Below are 20,649 nucleotides of genomic sequence, written 5' to 3'. Positions count from 1 at the left end.
ATCTGTCTCCTCCCCTCCCCCTCTGTGTGCCCCCCCCCCCCCCCCCCCCCAGACCATCAGCCTGCTCCCTTGAACCGCCTTCAGTCAGTGTCACTAACAGGTCTGCAGAGTCCCCAGACCCATACAGAGGTCAGTTTGATGAGCTGTAGACTTTCATCCACGCCTCCTCCTCATCTAACTCCACCCGTGCGGCTCGGCCTTCTGTCACAAAGCGAACCCACACTCTGAAGGAGACGCTGCCTCACTGCTTTTATATGAGCAGACATTCAGGGTTCCTTAGCGATCCCAACGAGTCCCGATCAGGTCTCAGCCGGCTTCACCTCCTCAGTTTAACTTCCTGTGTGTTTCCTTCCTTCCTGCTCATTGTGTCAGTGTGTTTCTGGATATCTCCGCTTCATACATCTGACCTTCTACCTCAGTTATTCATGGTGCAGCGTGGAAACACATGGATCTAATCAAAGAATGTTGATTTACTCTCTTTGTGGTTTTCATCAGCAGCTGGTTCACACATCCACACACTCATATACCGGTATATAGTATTGTGACGTTTCCATATGGTTGAGGATGAATAACGTGTCCCCGTATGTCCTCTGTGTCCCCAGCTGATCCTCAGCAGCTCCATGTGTCCTCGCCGGTCCTTCTAGCAGCAGGACCCCCCCCCCCCCCCGGAGGCATCATGTCGGCAGCTCACACTCAGAAGGAGGGCGGCGAGGCGGGCTGGGGCTGTCTGGAGGCTCTGGGTCTCAGTCAGAAGGAGCTGGTCCTGGCCGAAGCCCTGCAGATGGAGTACGACGCCCTCTCCAGGCACAAACAGGACAAGAGTGGGACAGAAACCAGCCAGACCAGCTCCAGACCTCCAGCCCGCTCCAAGACCCCAAATCCCACTATTGAACGCCCCCGACCCACCCCGAGTCAGCCCATTCCGGCCCCCGCAGGAGGAAGCCTGCTGAGGGGCCTCTCTGGATCCGACCCCTCGTTGAACCAGCCTGGAGGCTCTCAGTCTCCCCACGCCATCCCAGCCAGGGTGCTCCCTCCCCAGGGGGGCTACGTCAACGAGTCCCTCTACATACTTGACACTCCGAAGGTCTGCAAGTTCAGGGACTTGCCAGGCTCCAGCCTCGGGGACTCGCCTGGATCCGGGTCAGGGTTTCTTCCCAAAGACTTCCCCTCTCCTCCGGATGATGTTCCACCTGCCGTCCCCCCAAGGAACCCCATCCCCCCGTCGTCGGGGCCAGAGAACCCCTTTCTGCCCTCCCGAGGGTCCACGACGGCCCGCGACGTGAACCTGTTCATGCCGGACATGGCTTCGCCCAAAGTGACCTCGGGAGAGCTGAACTACGACAACATCAACGACTCGCTGTCCCGACTCAACGGGGGCCGGCAGGGGCCTCGGGGTCGGCGGGCCAACGGGGACCAGGCGGGCAAGCCCGTGGCTCGAAGTAAGACCCTCCCCCCTCAGGTACCCCCCAGGACCTACGTACCTGTTCCCAAGAGCTACAAGAACCAGCGGCGGGTGTCTGCAGACCCGGTAAGAGCCTGCAGGTGTATCTGGTCACCATAACAACCAAGTGGAGTTCTGGTTACCTCTATGATATGCTAATCAGATGACTTCATCATTATGATGGGTCAGCATCAGCATATATTGTTTATTCAGAAAAACAAAGCAGACTTGTCGACAGGAAACACATCACATGAGTCTTCTGTGTTCAAACTTTACCTGCCGATGGTTGCCCTCCTCTGATTGGACGGCTGTGTGTGATTGACAGGTGTCTCTGGGCTCCAGGATGAACGGCTTCGGTTATGAGCTGTTCCAGGTGTCTGAGGAGCGAGACGAGGAGGTGGCGGCTTTCTGTCACATGCTGGATGTGTGAGTCACACACGTACACACACACACACGCACACACACACGCACACACACGCACACACACACACACGTGTTTCTTTCTTGATTGATGGCAGTTGCGTTCTAATGCACCAGTATACACGGATGCCTCCTCACAAACGGGAAGATGCCAGATTTTGAGTTGATGCTTCATCCTGCCTTGGCCTGCCTGCTCTCTCTGTCGCTGCATCCTGACCAGCGTTCGCCCTTCGGAGGCTGCGTTTGAAGACCGAATCGCCTCGAACCTCGTCCCAGGCGCCTGTGAAGGATCCGACTGATGGATCCTTCACAGGCCAACATATCCCAGGATTCATTGCATGCCGCCGGCAGTGAATCATATCCCCATCATAATGGGAATAAAATGAATAAAATATGACTTCCACTTGAATGATAATGTAACGATGCCCAGAAGAGTCCTGAACACGGAGAAGACCGGCAGAGTGCTGCAGGGTCTCTGCAGATCCAGAGACCGCCAACAAGTCTCCCAGGTCTGAGGTTTCAAATACGCATCGACCCTCTGAAGTGATACTACAGTAATGACGGTACTCTGTGGTACTGACAGTACTCTGTGGTACTGCAGTACTGACAGTACTCTGCAGTACTGACGGTACACTATGGTACGGCAGTACTGATGGTACTCTGCAGTACTGACGGTACTCTATGGTACGGCAGTACTGACGGGACTCTGCAGTACTGACGGGACTCTGCAGTACTGACGGGACTCTGCAGTACTGACGGTATTCTGCAGTACTGACGGGACTCTGCAGTACTGACGGTATTCTGCAGTACTGACGGACTCTGCCTGTCCCTGCAGGTTGCGTTCGGCGTACCCTCACAGCGACCCCTCAAAGAACGGCGGCTTTGTGTGGTCCCCGTCTGTGGGTCTGGAGGAGCTGCATCAGGGTCTGGGGGTCAGCGTAAAGGTCACGGTCATCAGCGGACACTTCAGAGAGCCGCTCACCTTCACCTGCGATGGTAAGACAGGATGTGAACCACTTCAAAATAAAATACTTTTTTCTATGAGAATAACATTCTACAAGTATACAAGCTGTATATTTATACTCCAGTATTCTTCAAACATGGAGTGAGAATGGTTTAAATATGTCAGATAAATGTGTGTCTCCGAGGTTCCTCCACGGTGGACCTGCTGATCTACCAGACTCTGTGCTACGCTCAGGACGATCTGGATCACGTGGACCTGGACGACTTCCTGCTGAAGGTCTGTGGACACGACGAGTTCCTCAGCAAGTAAGAGCCAACCTCCTCTACCCTCCCAAGTTTTAATACAATATATATATATATATATATATATATATATATATATATTGATCATCTGAGTGACAGTCGTAGTAGTAGTAGTAGTAGTAGTAGAAACAATAGTAGTAGTAGTAGTAGTAGTAATAGTAGCAGTACTAGTAGTAGTAGTAGTATTTGCTGCAGAGCTGCTGTCTGTCAGATACCATAGCTGCTACATTCAAACTGATCTGTGGTCTGTGGTTCAGGCTCTGAGTTTCATAATAACAGAGTTCAGCTGAGCTGTGGCTGCTGGTAGACCAGCTACACTAATGTACACACACACACACACACACACACACACACACACCAGCTGCAGCTTTACCTACGTATATCATGAGCTGCTGTGTGTGTGTGTGTGTGTGTGTGTGTGTGTGTGTGTGTGTGTGTGTGTGTGTGTGTGTGTGTGTGTGTGTGTGTGTGTGTGTGTGTGTGTGTGTGTGTGTGTGTTTCCGTGTGTGTGTGTGTGTGTGTGTTTCCGTGTGTGTGTGTGTGTGTGTGTGTGTTTCCGTGTGTGTGTTTCCGTCTGATAAGCCGTGACTGAACTTCCTGCAGTGAAACAATAGGAGAATAAGTGTCTGTCTGTCAGCGGAGTCGGATCATAGTTCAGGGTTGTTTTCATGAGATGTGTTAATGACCAGAGAGGGCGACAGACAGACAGACAGACAGACAGACAGACAGACAGACAGACAGACAGGTGCTGCAGTAACATCTGGTCTGGTGTTCTTGTTGTTCCTCAGATGTAAAACTCAGACCAATGTGTCGCTCAGTGGACAGACCGGTAGACAGGCACAGTGTCCTGCTCTCTACCTGTCTGTCTCTCTGATCATCCCCCTGTCTATCTGTCTGTCTGTCTGTCTGTCTCTCTAATCATCTGTCTGTCTGTCTGTCTGTCTGTTCATCTCTCTGCCTGTCTGTCTGTCTGTCTCTCTAATCATCTGTCTGTCTGTCTGATCATCTCTCTGCCTGTCTGTCTGTCTGTCTGTCTCTCTAATCATCTGTCTGTCTGTCTGTCTGTCTGTCGGATCATCTCTCTGCCTGTCTGTCTGTCTGTCTGTCTGTCTGTCTGTCTGTCTGTCTCTCTAATCATCTGTCTGTCTGTCTGTCTGATCATCTCTCTGCCTGTCTGTCTGTCTGTCTCTCTAATCATCTGTCTGTCTGTCTGTCTGATCATCTCTCTGCCTGTCTGTCTGTCTGTCTCTCTAATCATCTGTCTGTCTGTCTGTCGGATCATCTCTCTGCCTGTCTGTCTGTCTGTCTGTCTGTCTGTCTGTCTGTCTGTCTGTCTCTCTAATCATCTGTCTGTCTGTCTGTCTGTCTGTCTGATCATCTCTCTGCCTGTCTGTCTGTCTGTCTCTCTAATCATCTGTCTGTCTGTCTGTCTGATCATCTCTCTGTCTGTCTGTCTGTCTGTCTCTCTAATCATCTGTCTGTCTGTCTGTCTGTCTGATCATCTCTCTGCCTGTCTGTCTGTCTGTCTGTCTCTCTAATCATCTGTCTGTCTGTCTGTCTGATCATCTCTCTGCCTGTCTCTCTCTCAGCTCCCAGACTCTGGCCGGACTGGAGTTTGTCCAACAGTGTCTGAAATTCGACTGGGACGTCCGACTGGTTCTCACCAAGAGATCCTCCATCAACACGGAGCTGTCTCGCAGGGTCCGCACGCACACACACACACACACACACACACACACACACACACACACACACACACACACACACACACACACACACACAGAGGCAGGATAACAGGCAACAGCCTCTGGTGTTTACAGTCACATCATGCATCAAGTCTGACCCCTACAGGTGAAGTGCAGGTACTGAAGAGGCTCTCTGCTATTGGCTGACTGGAGCCAAGTGATGTCACCACCGGTACTCTGTCGAGAGTGACATCACCTGCCACCAGCCAATAGCAGAAAGACCATTGTTTCCCTTGATTGAGAAGCACAAATGTAATGTTCAACACATGAAGCTTGAAAACATTGATACGTGCTGATCAGGATCAATATGGAAACATGATCAGATATGTAATCACATGATTATTATATATTATAACCTTTGACCTTTAATAACAGAAAGAAGACGATGACACGTCGTCCTCCATGAACCACAGCATCCTGCTGCAGGAGCGTCCAATCAAACAGACCGTCACCAGGTGAGGGGCGGAGTCAGTGATCATGACTCATCAGGCTCCCCCATTTATTTAACTTCTGGTGTTTTTCTGTGATCAGGGAGGCTCTGACGCTGCTGCTGGACACGTTCCACAACGAAGCCGAGTCCTTCCTGCTGTCAGAGGTACACACACACACACACACACACACACACACACACACACACACACACACACACACACACACATATATAAATATATATACCGTAAATCCTATAATACTGGCCTGTATTCCATTACCGGCCGGTCTTGCTGTCGGTGGAGGTAAATAACGGCCGGTCTCGAATGGAGGCATAAAATGCTTTCAGAAACACATTTCGGTGAACTATTGTCGTAAAATAAGAGAACGTTTCCAAACGAGCCGCCATGTTGGTCGGTTTGAAATCCAGGAGCAGACAGGACAGCTGTGAAAGCAATCTTCCAATCAGGTGCAGCCATGAAGTGTGATTGTATGAAGGAGAGCGCCTGTCAATCATCCTCCTAGTGGCAGCCCACCAAGCGTGCAATACTGGCAAGCAGTAAACGTTGTTTACCGTAATATGGCAGCTGTGGAGCACCTAGTATTTTATAGGTTCAAATAGACACAAAATCTGTTTTTTATTCATTCTACTGGTAGTCCGTTTTGCTCAAATAGAAATAGGGGCCTGTCTCTAATTCTGGTCTCCTTCCAATAAAGGCCTGGGCCGCGATGCACTTGAGTAAATAAAGGCCTGGGCCTATATTAGAGGATTTACTCTATGTATATACAGTATATATATATATATATACAGTATATATATATACTGTATATATACTCTATATATATATATATATATATATATATATATACAGTATATATATATATATACACACATACACACATTAAATCCTTTTCATGCACATTTCTTCTCCTTCTTCGTCATTGGAGGCGGAGCTTCCGCTGCATGTGGAGCGTCTCGTCCAATCAGTGAAGGCGCTCTGCAGCTCGTTAGCTGCCGTTGAGACGCCCGATGTGACCGCTGCTCTCAGCCAGCTCCCAGCATGCCCCTGTCGTCTGCAGCCCAAAGTCCTCAAGGTGAGAGAGAGGGAGACAGACAGATTTATTAGGTGATGGTGTTCATGAAAACATCACATAATGTTGACTTCTCTCGTCTTCCTGTCTGCCCTCCCAGGATGCTTCAGTGCTGACGGTCAGAGAGAACAGAGGTATGTCCCAACACCTTCATCATGACCTTCATCATGACCTCCATCATCATGGTTCAGAGTTATGTTAAGTTGCGTATTGATGAAACAGAATATATATCGGGTTTCATATTTCTCCTGGTTTCAGAGAAGGTGGTGGAGAAGTTGACGGCGGCCATCTTGGATCTGGTGGAGCTTTACTGCAGCACGTTCAATGCCAACTTCCACCCGACGGCTCCGAGCCGCGGCTGCACGGCGCCGGTGCAGGAGGCCGGCCTCGTCACCAACGTGCTGTCCTTCAACGTGCACGCCGCCCACCGCATCCCCATCACCTGGGCCGCCAGGTACGCCATCAAGGCACACAGAGAGCTCCAACGGGTTCAGAGCTGGAGATTCATTCAGCTCTTATGACTCTTTATTTCACGTAAACATGTTTCCTTAAACCGTCTGAATCCTTCTTCACATCCACCTCACAACGTTTTCCTCGAGGTCGATTCCACTGTCGGTGGGACAGGCTGTCGGTGAGACTGGCTGCAGGCAGTGTGGACAAACACACTGATGATTCAGCACATGTTGGTGTGTTTGTGTGTGTGTGTGTGTTCTGGAACAAAGGCAGCTCAGCTGAGAGCTGCTGCCCTTCCCCCCCTCTCTCTCTCTCTCTCACACACACACACACACACACACACACACACACACACACACACACTCGTCTGGGACAAAGGGCTGACTGCCTGGGAACCAGAGCTGACCTTTGACCTCTGAAAGGAGCCATGGACGGCCGACACCTGGCTGTCAGCATCACACACCGTGTGTGTGTGTGTGTGTGTGTGTGTGTGTGTGTGTGTGTGACGTTACAGTGTTACCTGTGAATAAAAGTAACGCGTTAGAGTACTCATGCGTTACCAAAAATGAATAGCCGTTTGCAGCGCCTCACACATGCTGCAACTTAACTGACACACACAGCCTCCTTTAAATGCACCGACAAGTTGTGACAATGATGAGTAACGTCAGTCGTCCAACCAAATTAACTCTGCAGGATAACAAGACAGTTAGCAATATGCCACATAGCGCTTTATTAATTATTATTTTTTTTGATCACACAACATATGAATCAAAATTCACACCTACCAGCCCAGGTAGCCTATATATGAGCACCAAACAAGATTAGGTAACTCCTGAATTGTTTTAACCCGAATGCAGTTATGAAAGTCCATAAAGTTTGCTTACTTGTAAACACAATCTGAGGTAAACGGGTAGCAGATTCAGATCCATTTAGAAATTAACGACCAGTCAACGATCTAACAGACATTTTAACAGCTAGATCTATGACGAACAAAAATGATAACAGGCCGAATAAAATCGCTCACTGGCACACAGGCAAATGTTAAATAGCCTAATAGCCGAACTAAAATACTATTCAAGTCTACAGGCCTAAATTCACTTTACCATCGTCCACTTACATTTACTCTTCAAAGTAGTGATTAAAACGTAGCAGAAGAAGATTTTGGAAACGTCTGTCCGACAGTCGATTTCTCCTGGGAGTAAGAACGAGACTCCACGGGTGCGCTGGAGGGTGGTGGGGTATTGAAGCGCTGACACAGGTAATGTAGGTCAGCAGCAAGGCACAGACGCATCACAGCGCTGCACGAAACTAACGCGTTACGTTACACGTTACACGACAAAAGTAATTAGAGTACTCTAACACGTTACCCACAACACTGTTAGTATGTCATGTTTTTTATGTAAACAATAACTATTAGTGTAACTAAGTAAAGTATTTCCCTCTGAAATGTTGGAGAGTAGAAAAAAATGGAAATACTCAAGTAAAGCACAAGAACTTGTAACTATTAAATGTTACATTCCAGCGCTGCATTTATTTCACAGTTTAGTTACCCTTTTTGTTTAATTTTACATAAAAATCATAATAAGTTTATAGTTTATAGCAGGTCATAAACCTTTTTGTTCAGATTGTTTCATGTGCGTCTCTCATGACATCATGTCCCTGTCCTGCTCTCTGATTGGTCAGTTACGAGGGTTTCTTCCTGTCCTGCTCACTGACTCATGGAGGGGCGGAGCTTTGCGCGCCGCAGCACACCAGCAAGCAGTCGGTCAGCAAGTACCTGTTCCACCTGGTGGTCTGGGACCAGAGGTACGGTTATTCATCATCATAACACCTTTATTCATAACATGTTTATTCATCATAACGCGTTTATTCATCATCATAACACGGTTATTAATAAAATGTTTATTCATCATCATAACAGGGTTATTCATCATCATAACACCTTTATTCATAACATGTTTATTCATCATAATGCGTTTATTCATCATCATAACACGGTTATTAATAAAATGTTTATTCATCATCATAACAGGGTTATTCATCATCATAACACCTTTATTCATAACATGTTTATTCATCATAACGCGTTTATTCATCATCATAACACGGTTATTAATAAAATGTTTATTCATCATCATAACAGGGTTATTCATCATCATAACACCTTTATTCATAACATGTTTATTCATCATAATGCGTTTATTCATCATCATAACACGGTTATTAATAAAATGTTTATTCATCATCATAACAGGGTTATTCATCATCATAACACCTTTATTCATAACATGTTTATTCATCATAACGCGTTTATTCATCATCATAACACGGTTATTAATAAAATGTTTATTCATCATCATAACAGGGTTATTCATCATCATAACACCTTTATTCATAACATGTTTATTCATCATAACACGTTTATTCATCATCATTACACGGTTATTCATAAAATGTTTATACATCATAACACATTTATTCATCATCATAACATGGTTATCCATCATAACACGTTTATTCATCATCATAACATGGTTATCCTTCATAACACGTTTATTTATAATCATAACATGGTTATTCATCATAACACGTTTATTCATCATCATAACATCGTTATTCATCATAACACGTTTATTCATCATCATAACACGGTTATTCATCATAACACGTTTATTCATCATCATAACATGGTTATTCATCATAACATGTCTATTCATCATCATAACACGGTTATTCATCATAACATGTTTATTCATCATCATAACACGTTTATTTATCATCATAACATGGTTATTCATCATAACAGGTTTATTCATCATCATAACATGGTTATTCATCATAACACGTTTATTCATCATCATAACATGGTTATTCATCATAACATGTCTATTCATCATCATAACACGTTTATTTATCATCATAACATGGTTATTCATCATAACAGGTTTATTCATCATCATAACATGGTTATTCATCATAACACGTTTATTCATCATCATAACATGGTTATTCATCATAACATGTCTATTCATCATCATAACATGGTTATTCATCATAACAGGTTTATTCATCATCATAACATGGTTATTCATCATAACACGTTTATTCATCATCATAACATGGTTATTCATCATAACATGTCTATTCATCATCATAACACGGTTATTCATCATAACATGTTTATTCATCATCATAACACGTTTATTCATCATCATAACATGGCTATTCATCATAACACGTTTATTCATCATCATAACATGGTTATTCATCATAACACGTTTATTCATCATCATAACATGGTTATTCATCATAACATGTCTATTCATCATCATAACACGGTTATTCATCATAACAGGTTTATTCATCATCATAACACGGTTATTCATCATAACATGTCTATTCATCAGCATAACACGGTTATTCATCATAACATGTTTATTCATCATCATAACACGTTTATTTATCATCATAACATGGTTATTCATCATAACACGTTTATTCATCATCATAACATGTCTATTCATCATCATAACACGTTTATTCATCATCATAACACGTTTATTCATCATCATAACATGGTTATTCATCATCATAACATGGTTATTCATCATAACACGTTTATTCATCATCATAACACGTTTATTCATCATCATAACATGTTTATTCATCATCATAACAGGTTTATTCATCATCATAACAGGTTTATACATCATCATAACATGGTTATTCATCATAACACGTTTATTCATCATCATAACATGTTTATTCATCATCATAACATGTTTATTCATCATCATAACAGGTTTATTCATCATAACACATTTATACATCATCATAACATGGTTATTCATCATAACACGTTTATTCATCATCATAACATGTTTATTCATCGTCATAACAGGTTTATTCATCATCATACCATGTTTATTCATCGTCATAACATGTTTATTCATCATAACACATTTATACATCATAATATGTTTATTCATCATCATAACACATTTATTCATCATAACCCCCGTCTCTGCAGAGTGTGCTTCCCGGTGCAGATCAACCAGCTGCCCAGAGAGTCTCAGCTCACAGTGACCCTGTACGCCAGCTCTCTACCGCCCCCTGGAGGAACGGAGGAGAAGGGGAAGCAGCGCCGCAGCATCGAGGCACTGGGATGGGTCACCATGCCACTCTTCAACTTCAGACAGTAAGTCACATGCTCTGACACAGGAAGTCATTACCTGACTTTTTTTTACTCTTAGGTTGTTGTACAAACGTGTTAATCAGGGTGCAGTTTGTAGTTTGACCAGAAGGGGCGACAAACGGCAGTTCTGTCCCAGTTCAGCATCCGTCGAAAGACGCGAAGGCCGAACCAAGCGTTAGCCAAGATGAGACGTTCTGGTCTTCAGAGGATTTCCTGTTTATGTCACCAGCTGTCCCAATGTGGCTCCTGTTGCCTAGCAACAGCAGCTGTCTACCAGGAAGAGCATAGAAGAGGAACCAGAATGTTATCCGATTAAAAATAGTATTTGATTCTTTATTTAATTCTGCTGCTGTGTGTCTCTCTGCAGCGTCCTGACATGTGGCAGGAAGTTACTCGGTCTGTGGCCTTCGGCTCCGGGGAGGACAGGAAACGCCCGGTCGAGCTCGCCAAACTTCAGCCAGCCAGACAGCGTGATCCTGCAGGTGAGACGGGAGATGTCACTCCTCAGCTTTCATGTTTTAAAGCCTCTTTATCAGCTCTGCCTACCTCCCAGCATGCACCTGTCCCCTTCGCCCCACACAGTAAGCTTTTATTTTGAAAGCTTTAAACTTTTAACAGAAGGTTGTGGGTCAGTTCAGAGCTGCAAACATTTGTATGTAGGTCAGTAGAACAAACACACACACACACACACACACACACACATCTCTGGCGCTTTGTTTCAGTGCAACTTTCATTGCAACAAGCCTCAGTTACAGATTTAAAGGTGTAGACCGCTAATTTTCCTCTGTCCCTCAAAATATTTATTTCATTGGAAGGCAAGGCAAGGCAACTTTATTTGTATAGCACATTTCATACACAAGGCAGACTCAAAGCTCTTCACATCATAAAACAAAGTGAGAAGAAAAAAAAATAGAAGAATTAAAAGAAAATAAAGGCAAATTTAAAAATGCATTACAGAAAGAAAGGAGAATAAAAACATATTTGCAATAATTAAAAACAGTGCAGACATTAAAAGATTTAGCAGAAAGCAATGGTGAACATAAAAGTTTTCAGTCTAGTTTTAAAAGTGGTCAGAGTTGGGGCAAGTCTTACATCTTCAGGAAGTTTATTCCAGCCATTTGTTGCATAGTGACTAAATGATGCTCTCCCGTGATTGTTGTTTACTCTGGGAATCACTAACAGATTGGTCTCAGAAGATCTTAGTGGTCTAGAAGGCTTATGTAGTGGGAGCATATCAGTGATATACTTCGGTCCTAGACCATGTAGTGATTTATATGTGAGCAGGAGGATTTTGAAATCAATCCTCTGACATACAGGGAGCCAATGTAAGGATTTAAGAATTGGTGTAATGTGCTCACATTTTTTGGTCTTTGTAAGAACTCTAGCAGCAGCGTTCTGAACAAGCTGTAGCTGCCTGACAGTTTTTTTCGGAAGACCTGCAAGGAGACCATTACAGTAGTCTAGCCTACTAGTAATAAAGGCATGTACAAGTTTTTCTAAGTCTTGAGCTGACATGAGCCCTCTAAGTCTTGCTACATTTTTTAGGTGATAGTAGGCTGATTTTGTTACTGATTTGACGTGACTGTCGAAATGTAAATCAGAATCCATAATAACCCCAAGATTTCTGGCTTTGTTTGAGGTTTTCAGGGACAGAGAGTGAAGTTGTTGCATTACTTTAAACCTTCTTTTTTAGCACCAAAAACAATTATCTCAGTTTTGTCCTCATTTAGTTGTAGGAAGTTTTGGCACATCCAGTCTTTGACTTGCTCAATGCACTGGCACAGAAGATCAATGGGGCGATAGTCGTTTGGTGATAGTGTTACATAGATTTGGGTGTCATCGGCATAGCAATGGTGGTCAATGTTATTATTTTGCATGATTTGTCCTAGTTGGGAGCATGTAGATGTTGAATAAAGTCGGCCCCAAGATTGAACCTTGGGGGACTCCACACGTTACATTGGTAGGTTCTGATACAAAGTCGCCAATGGAAACAAAATATTTCCTATCTTGTAGATATGACTTGAACCAGTTTAAGACTGTGCCTGAGAGCCCCACCCAGTTTTCCAACCTGTCCAAGAGTATTGAGTGGTCGACAGTGTCAAATGCAGCACTGAGGTCTAATAGCATTAATATTGAAGTTTTGCCAGAGTCTGTGTTAAGACGGATGTCATTTACAACTTTAATAAGGGCCGTCTCGGTGCTATGAAAAGGTTGAAATCCTGACTGGAAGTTGTTGTGGCAGCCAGTTGAAGCCAGGAAGTGATTTAGTTGTTGGAGGACAACTTTCTCAATTATTTTACTTATGAAGGGTAGATTTGAAATTGGTCTGTAGTTGTTGATAATAGAGGCATCTAGGCTCCGCTTTTTTAGAAGAGGTTTAATGACTGCAGTTTTGAAGGCCTTTGGGAAATTGCCTGATTGAATGGAGTTATTAACTATTTGCAATACGTCTATTGATAGGCAGTCAAAAACATTCTTAAAAAAGTTGGTAGGTAAAGCATCAAGGCAGCAGGTGGATGATTTTAGATTTGTCACCGTTTCCACTAGAGTTTTAGAGTCTATGGCATTAAAGCTTGCCATCATTGCTGTGTTACTTTTCATGTTTGGGGGGAACAATAAGAAAATATCTCTTGTGTCCATAAATTCTTCATTTCTCAGAGTCACTAGCTATCATCCTGTCTGTCTGTCTGCCTGTCTGTCTCCCAGGTGGACTTCCCCACCTCATCCTTCGAGGTCCGGTTCAGCACTCCTCCTCCGGCAGACTTCTGTCCTCAGTACGACTTATCCCGACTGGACGCCATCAGTCAGATCCAGTTGCAGGACGTCCTGCACAAGAAGGCCGTCTTCTGGTTAGAAACACACACACGCACACTGACGTTTTCAAACGTTTTGAAATGAGAGTGTTATTTTAGGAATGAATGTCCGTCCTCATGTGGACGTGTCTGTCCTCAGGAAGTTGTGTCTGTCCTCATGTGGACCTGTCTGTCCTCAGGAAGTCGTATCTGTCCTCCTGTGGACCTGTCTGTCCTCAGGAAGTCTTGTCTGTCCTCAGGTGGACCTGTCTGTCCTCCGCAGCATTAAAACGTACTCTGTGTCTCTGTGCAGGTTGACGGCGGAGGACAGGCGTCTCCTGTGGGAGAAGAAGGCCTTCTGTCAGTCAGAGAGTGCAGCCCTGCCTCTGGTCCTGGCCAGCGCCCCCTGCTGGGAGTGGGCCTGCCTGCCGGACATCTACGCCCTGCTGAAGCAGTGGACCTGCCTGGGTCACCTGGACGCCCTGGGACTCCTCCACGCCTCGTACGTCCCCCTCCACTACCCTGACGCTCATCCAAATTACATTATCGAGAACCTGGCTGACATAATCGTGTGTGTGTGTGTGTGTGTGTGTGTGTGTGTGTGTGTGTGTGTGTGTGGGTGTGGGTGTGTGTGTGTGGGTGTGTGGGTGTGTGTGTGTGTGTTCCAGGTTCCCAGACCAGGAGCTGAGGAGGACGGCTGTTCAGTGGATGGACTCCATCTCAGATCCAGAGCTGCTGGACTTCCTGCCTCAGCTTGTCCAGGTCACATCACGCCTCAGAGGCTTTTATTTTGTCAGCTAACGGGAGAGGTTTTTATTTTATCAGCTAACAGGAGAGGCTTTTATTTTGTCAGCTAACGGGAGAGGCTTTTATTTTGTCAACTAACGGGAGAGGCTTTTATTTTGTTAGCTAACAGGAGAGGCTTTTATTTTGTCAGCTAACGGGAGAGGCTTTTATTTTGTCAGCTAACGGGAGAGGCTTTTATTTTGTCAGCTAACGGGAGAGGCTTTTATTTTGTCAGCTAACGGGAGAGGCTTTTATTTTGTCAGCTAACAGGAGAGGCTTTTATTTTGATAGCTAACGGGAGAGGCTTTTATTTTGTCAGCTAACAGGAGAGGCTTTTATTTTGATAGCTAATGGGAGAGGCTTTTATTTTGTCAGTTGCAGAGAGAACAAGGCATTTCTTGTCTTGTGTCTGCTGGTTTGACATCCTGATGAAATGTAAAACATTTTCCTGACTGTGTGTGTGTGTGTGTGTGTGTGTGTGTGTGTGTGTGTGTGTGTGTGTGTGTGTGTGTGTGTGTGTGTGTGTGTGTTCAGGCTCTGAAGTATGAGTGTTACCTCGACAGCTCTCTGGTCCGCTTCCTCCTGCGGAGAGCCATCGGTGACGTTCGCATTGCTCACTACCTCTTCTGGTCAGCTGACTTCATCTTTGTCATTTAGCATTTATTCAGGATTAGAGTCAGGATTAGTTAAACCAGGTCTAATCCAGACTGTCCCTCAGGCTGCTGAAGGACAACCTGCAGGACAGCCAGTTCAGTGCTCGCTATCAGCACCTGCTGGCGGCGCTGCTGTGCTGCGTGGGTCGAGGTCTCCGTGAGGAGTTCGACCGGCAGTGCTGGCTCGTGTCCGTCCTCGCCACGGTGGCTCACAAAGTCCGAGACGCCTCCCCGTCCAGCAGACAGGTGAGGAGACGGACGAGCTCTATGTATGAACTCAAAATTTTAATACAAAGAGCAAATTGATTTATTTATTTTAGGTTTCTTATATTAAAATCTGAACATCACTGTACGATGTAATGTAAAGTATTACACATGATGTGATCTCTGATGTTGAATTTTAATGAGGCATCAATTCAGCACCAGTCCAGCAGAGGGCAGAGACATCATGAAGTGTGTTGTTACCCATGATATTATTTCTAATAATAATGATAATGATGGTGATGAGTTGTGTTCCAGTGTGTGCTCAGGGAGGCTCTAGAGGAGATGAAGCAGTTCTTCTCCGTCAACGAAAGCTGCAGACTTCCTCTGAACCCGGCGCTGCTCGTCACGGGAATCAAGATCCAGGTAGTGAAGGACACATACACACACACACACACACATACACACACACACACACACACACACACACACACACACTAACCTGTAACACACAGGCCAACCTCAGGGTGGTGCTGTCCGAACTGTGTCCACTACTAGAAGATGTTTTGCAGGATGTACAGACATCTGTGATACTGAAGAAAACTTAACAACCTGCAGCAGGTTTTTAAAGGTTCAGGGACCTCTCAGACCTGGAGGTCCTCTGGGGAGCCGGAACCGGGATCTGACCGACCACTGTTCACCATAAATGTGTCTGCTCGTCTTCACGTCTCTTCTTCTCTGGCGTTTTTACAGTCATGTTCCTTCTTCAACTCCAACGCGGTTCCTCTCAAACTGTCCTTCCAGAACCTGGACCCCCTTGGAGACAACATCAACGTCATCTTCAAGGTGAGACGTCTCCGCCGTCCTCTCCTGTTCTAGACTCTGACCTCGCTGACCTCTGACCCCCGGCTCACGTCTCTGTCTCTGTCCAGTCAGGAGACGACCTGCGGCAGGACATGCTGACTCTGCAGGTGATCCGGATCATGAACAAGATCTGGATCCAGGAGGGTCTGGACATGAGGATGGTCATCTTCAAATGTTTCTCCACCGGCAGAGGACGAGGTGAGGACACAACAGGTGTATGCAGGGAAGACAGGTGGACATTAGAGGAGGACAGGTGGACATTAGACAAGGACAGGTGTGTCTTTGTTCTCAGGTATGATTGACAGGTGTGTCTTTGTTCTCAGGTATGATTGACAGGTGTGTCTTTGTTCTAAGGTATGATTGACAGGTGTGTCTTTGTTCTCAGGTGTGATTGACAGGTGTGTCTTTCTTCTCAGGTGTGATTGACAGGTGTGTCTTGTTCTAATGTGTGATTGACAGATGTGTCTTTGTTCTAAGGTGTGATTGACAGGTGTGTCTTTGTTCTAAGGTGTGATTGACAGGTGTGTCTTTGTTCTCAGGTGTGATTGACAGGTGTGTCTTTGTTCTCAGGTGTGATTGACAGGTGTGTCTTTGTTCTAAGGTGTGATTGACAGGTGTGTCTTTGTTCTCAGGTGTGATTGACAGGTGTGTCTTTGTTCTCAGGTGTGATTGACAGGTGTGTCTTTGTTCTAAGGTATGATTGACAGGTGTGTCTTTGTTCTAAGGTGTGATTGACAGGTGTGTCTTTGTTCTAATGTGTGATTGACAGGTGTGTCTTTGTTCTCAGGTGTGATTGACAGGTGTGTCTTTGTTCTCAGGTGTGATTGACAGGTGTGTCTTTGTTCTAAGGTATGATTGACAGATGTGTCTTTGTTCTCAGGTGTGATTGACAGGTGTGTCTTTGTTCTAATGTATGATTGACAGGTGTGTCTTTGTTCTCAGGTGTGATTGACAGGTGTGTCTTTGTTCTAAGGTATGATTGACAGGTGTGTCTTTGTTCTAAGGTGTGATTGACAGGTGTGTCTTTGTTCTCAGGTGTGATTGACAGGTGTGTCTTTGTTCTCAGGTGTGATTGACAGGTGTGTCTTGTTCTAAGGTGTGATTGACAGGTGTGTCTTTGTTCTAAGGTGTGATTGACAGGTGTGTCTTTGTTCTAAGGTGTGATTGACAGGTGTGATTGACAGGTGTGTCTTTGTTCTCAGGTGTGATTGACAGGTGTGTCTTGTTCTAAGGTGTGATTGACAGGTGTGTCTTTGTTCTAAGGTGTGATTGACAGGTGTGTCTTTGTTCTAAGGTGTGATTGACAGGTGTGTCTTTGTTCTCAGGTGTGATTGACAGGTGTGTCTTTGTTCTCAGGTGTGATTGACAGGTGTGATTGACAGGTGTGTCTTTGTTCTCAGGTGTGATTGACAGGTGTGTCTTTGTTCTAAGGTGTGATTGACAGGTTTGATTGACAGGTGTGTCTTTGTTCTCAGGTGTGATTGACAGGTGTGTCTTGTTCTAAGGTGTGATTGACAGGTGTGTCTTTGTTCTAAGGTGTGATTGACAGGTGTGTCTTGTTCTAAGGTGTGATTGACAGGTGTGTCTTTGTTCTAAGGTGTGATTGACAGGTGTGATTGACAGGTGTGTCTTTGTTCTAAGGTGTGATTGACAGGTGTGTCTTGTTCTAAGGTGTGATTGACAGGTGTGTCTTTGTTCTAAGGTGTGATTGACAGGTGTGATTGACAGGTGTGTCTTTGTTCTAAGGTGTGATTGACAGGTGTGTCTTGTTCTAAGGTGTGATTGACAGGTGTGTCTTTGTTCTAAGGTGTGATTGACAGGTGTGATTGACAGGTGTGTCTTTGTTCTAAGGTGTGATTGACAGGTGTGATTGACAGGTGTGTCTTTGTTCTCAGGTGTGATTGACAGGTGTGTCTTTGTTCTCAGGTGTGATTGACAGGTGTGTCTTTGTTCTCAGGTGTGATTGACAGGTGTGATTGACAGGTGTGTCTTTGTTCTCAGGTGTGATTGACAGGTGTGTCTTTGTTCTAAGGTGTGATTGACAGGTGTGTCTTTGTTCTCAGGTGTGATTGACAGGTGTGTCTTTGTTCTCAGGTGTGATTGACAGGTGTGTCTTTGTTCTCAGGTGTGATTGACAGGTGTGATTGACAGGTGTGTCTTTGTTCTCAGGTGTGATTGACAGGTGTGTCTTTGTTCTCAGGTTTGATTGACAGGTGTGATTGACAGGTGTGTCTTTGTTCTCAGGTGTGATTGACAGGTGTGTCTTTGTTCTCAGGTGTGATTGACAGGTGTGATTGACAGGTGTGTCTTTGTTCTCAGGTGTGATTGACAGGTGTGTCTTTGTTCTAAGGTGTGATTGACAGGTGTGTCTGTGTTCTAAGGTGTGATTGACAGGTGTGTCTTTGTTCTCAGGTGTGATTGACAGGTGTGTCTTTGTTCTAAGGTGTGATTGACAGGTGTGTCTTTGTTCTCAGGTGTGATTGACAGGTGTGTCTTTGTTCTCAGGTGTGATTGACAGGTGTGTCTTTGTTCTCAGGTGTGATTGACAGGTGTGTCTTTGTTCTCAGGTATGGTGGAGATGATCCCTCAATCTGACACTCTGAGGAAAATCCAGGTGGAACACGGAGTCACAGGGTCCTTCAAAGACCGGCCGCTGGCCGACTGGCTGCAGAAACACAATCCTACTGATGAGCAGTATGACAAGGTACACACACCTGGTCACACACACACCTGGACAAACACACCTGGACACACACACCTGGACGGTACCTCCACCACTGAACACATTGATGTAATCAGTCAGGTCTAGTAGTGTCCTTATGATGGCCATCATATTATATTATATATTAAACCACTAGTAAGGAGTTGTTGCCAGCTGTCCTTCCTGCATGTTGCAGATGGAACGGTTGTTTTTTACCTGTATTATATTAACTTCTTCAAATTTCTGTTAGATTATGGTTTCCTCCTCGTACGTGAAATATGCCGCTCTGCTCCCCGTAGACTGATCCATGCTTGTGATTGGTCAAATGCTGCAAGCCCCGCCTCTTTCTTGTGCACGCTCACAGCTGAAAAGGGAAACCCTGGTTGACTTCAGAGTTGATAACCAGCCTTGTGTGACCTCTGACGTCTGATTGCCTTACCTGGTATCTCTGAGGTCTTACATGTCGTACAGCTGTAAGGTAAAAACGTATGAAGGTGGTTATTGATTATTATTGATTCAGGCGGTGGAGAACTTCATCTACTCGTGCGCCGGCTGCTGCGTGGCGACTTACATCCTGGGAATCTGCGACCGCCACAACGACAACATCATGCTGAAGACCAGTGGTCACATGTTCCACATTGACTTTGGGAAGTTCCTGGGCCACGCACAGATGTTCGGCAACATCAAGCGGTGAGTCGTGATGTCACATCCTCGTCTGTGATGATGTCACATCTTCTGTGATGATGCAAGAGTTTGTGGTGACATGTATGTGTGTGTGATGTCATCATGTGACTCAGAGACCGCGCCCCCTTCGTGTTCACCTCCGACATGGCGTACGTCATCAACGGGGGAGACAAACCGTCGAGCCGCTTCCATGACTTTGTGGATCTTTGCTGCGAAGCGTACAACCTGATCAGGAAGCACACACACCTGTTCCTGAACCTGCTGGGCCTGGTGGGTACCACACACACACACACACACACACACACACACACACACTGGACAGATCAACAGGAACACCTCACAGTACAAAATGTTAGTGATAGCTGTCTGTTTCCATTGTAACGTGTACTGTGTGTGTGTGTGTGTAGATGTTGTCCTGTGGGATCCCTGAACTCTCTGATTTGGAGGATCTCAAGTACGTCTATGATGCTCTGAGACCTCACGAGTCTGAGGCCGACGCCACCATGTACTTCACAAGGTACACACACACACACACACACACACATTACCTGTCCATCACCAGAGTGGCCCGTTAACCCCTCCCCCCCCGGCAGGCTGATCGAGTCCAGTCTGGGCAGCGTGGCCACCAAGCTGAACTTCTTCATCCACAACCTGGCCCAGATGAAGTTCGCCTCCAGCGAGGAGCGGCCGGCGCTGTCCTTCGCCCCCCGCGTCCACACGGCCAAGAGCGGCGGTCTCATCAGGACCCTCTACGTCTGCAGACACATCAGGACCGCCGCCGCCGGCAAGGGCTATGTGAGTCCACAGGCCCGGTGCATACTGGTCTGATGACACTGTCTGGTTACACAGGACACACACATCGTTACTGTGATAGGTTCAATAATATGTTAAGGTAATAAGATAATCAGTAAACTCATTATAATAATA

General features: G+C 45.5%; 2 protein-coding genes across 4 annotated transcripts in view; both read left to right on the top strand.

The window, feature by feature from the left end:
* The window catches only part of mkrn2 (makorin, ring finger protein, 2), a 294,103-nt gene that overhangs the window by 232,095 nt on the left and 41,359 nt on the right, over window positions 1-20,649 (top strand). The window lies entirely within an intron of this gene.
* pik3c2b (phosphatidylinositol-4-phosphate 3-kinase, catalytic subunit type 2 beta) overlaps window positions 1-20,649 on the top strand; it is a 32,879-nt gene that overhangs the window by 3,133 nt on the left and 9,097 nt on the right. For all 3 annotated transcript variants that reach the window (XR_014598521.1, XM_084030470.1, XM_084030469.1), the window contains exons 2-27: window positions 603-1,528; window positions 1,767-1,867; window positions 2,697-2,857; window positions 3,010-3,130; window positions 4,717-4,828; window positions 5,248-5,327; window positions 5,404-5,467; window positions 6,250-6,396; window positions 6,494-6,527; window positions 6,652-6,847; window positions 8,530-8,652; window positions 10,877-11,044; window positions 11,409-11,523; window positions 13,748-13,890; window positions 14,147-14,335; window positions 14,502-14,595; window positions 15,154-15,248; window positions 15,338-15,518; window positions 15,792-15,899; window positions 16,227-16,319; window positions 16,406-16,535; window positions 18,905-19,041; window positions 19,559-19,728; window positions 19,836-19,992; window positions 20,130-20,239; window positions 20,316-20,517. Coding sequence is in view for 2 of the 3 variants with exons in the window: in XM_084030470.1 (XP_083886596.1) it covers window positions 677-1,528; window positions 1,767-1,867; window positions 2,697-2,857; window positions 3,010-3,130; window positions 4,717-4,828; window positions 5,248-5,327; window positions 5,404-5,467; window positions 6,250-6,396; window positions 6,494-6,527; window positions 6,652-6,847; window positions 8,530-8,652; window positions 10,877-11,044; window positions 11,409-11,523; window positions 13,748-13,890; window positions 14,147-14,335; window positions 14,502-14,595; window positions 15,154-15,248; window positions 15,338-15,518; window positions 15,792-15,899; window positions 16,227-16,319; window positions 16,406-16,535; window positions 18,905-19,041; window positions 19,559-19,728; window positions 19,836-19,992; window positions 20,130-20,239; window positions 20,316-20,517 (4,083 nt within the window). In the remaining variant the exon portion in view is untranslated. The remainder of the gene's footprint in view (window positions 1-602; window positions 1,529-1,766; window positions 1,868-2,696; window positions 2,858-3,009; window positions 3,131-4,716; window positions 4,829-5,247; window positions 5,328-5,403; window positions 5,468-6,249; window positions 6,397-6,493; window positions 6,528-6,651; window positions 6,848-8,529; window positions 8,653-10,876; window positions 11,045-11,408; window positions 11,524-13,747; window positions 13,891-14,146; window positions 14,336-14,501; window positions 14,596-15,153; window positions 15,249-15,337; window positions 15,519-15,791; window positions 15,900-16,226; window positions 16,320-16,405; window positions 16,536-18,904; window positions 19,042-19,558; window positions 19,729-19,835; window positions 19,993-20,129; window positions 20,240-20,315; window positions 20,518-20,649) is intronic.

This window comes from Eutrigla gurnardus, assembly GCF_963514095.1.
Source record: "Eutrigla gurnardus genome assembly, chromosome: 2".
NCBI classification, from domain to species: domain Eukaryota; kingdom Metazoa; phylum Chordata; class Actinopteri; order Perciformes; family Triglidae; genus Eutrigla; species Eutrigla gurnardus.
Note: the sequence above shows the minus strand (reverse complement) of the source record. Positions and strands in the feature narration are given on the sequence as shown.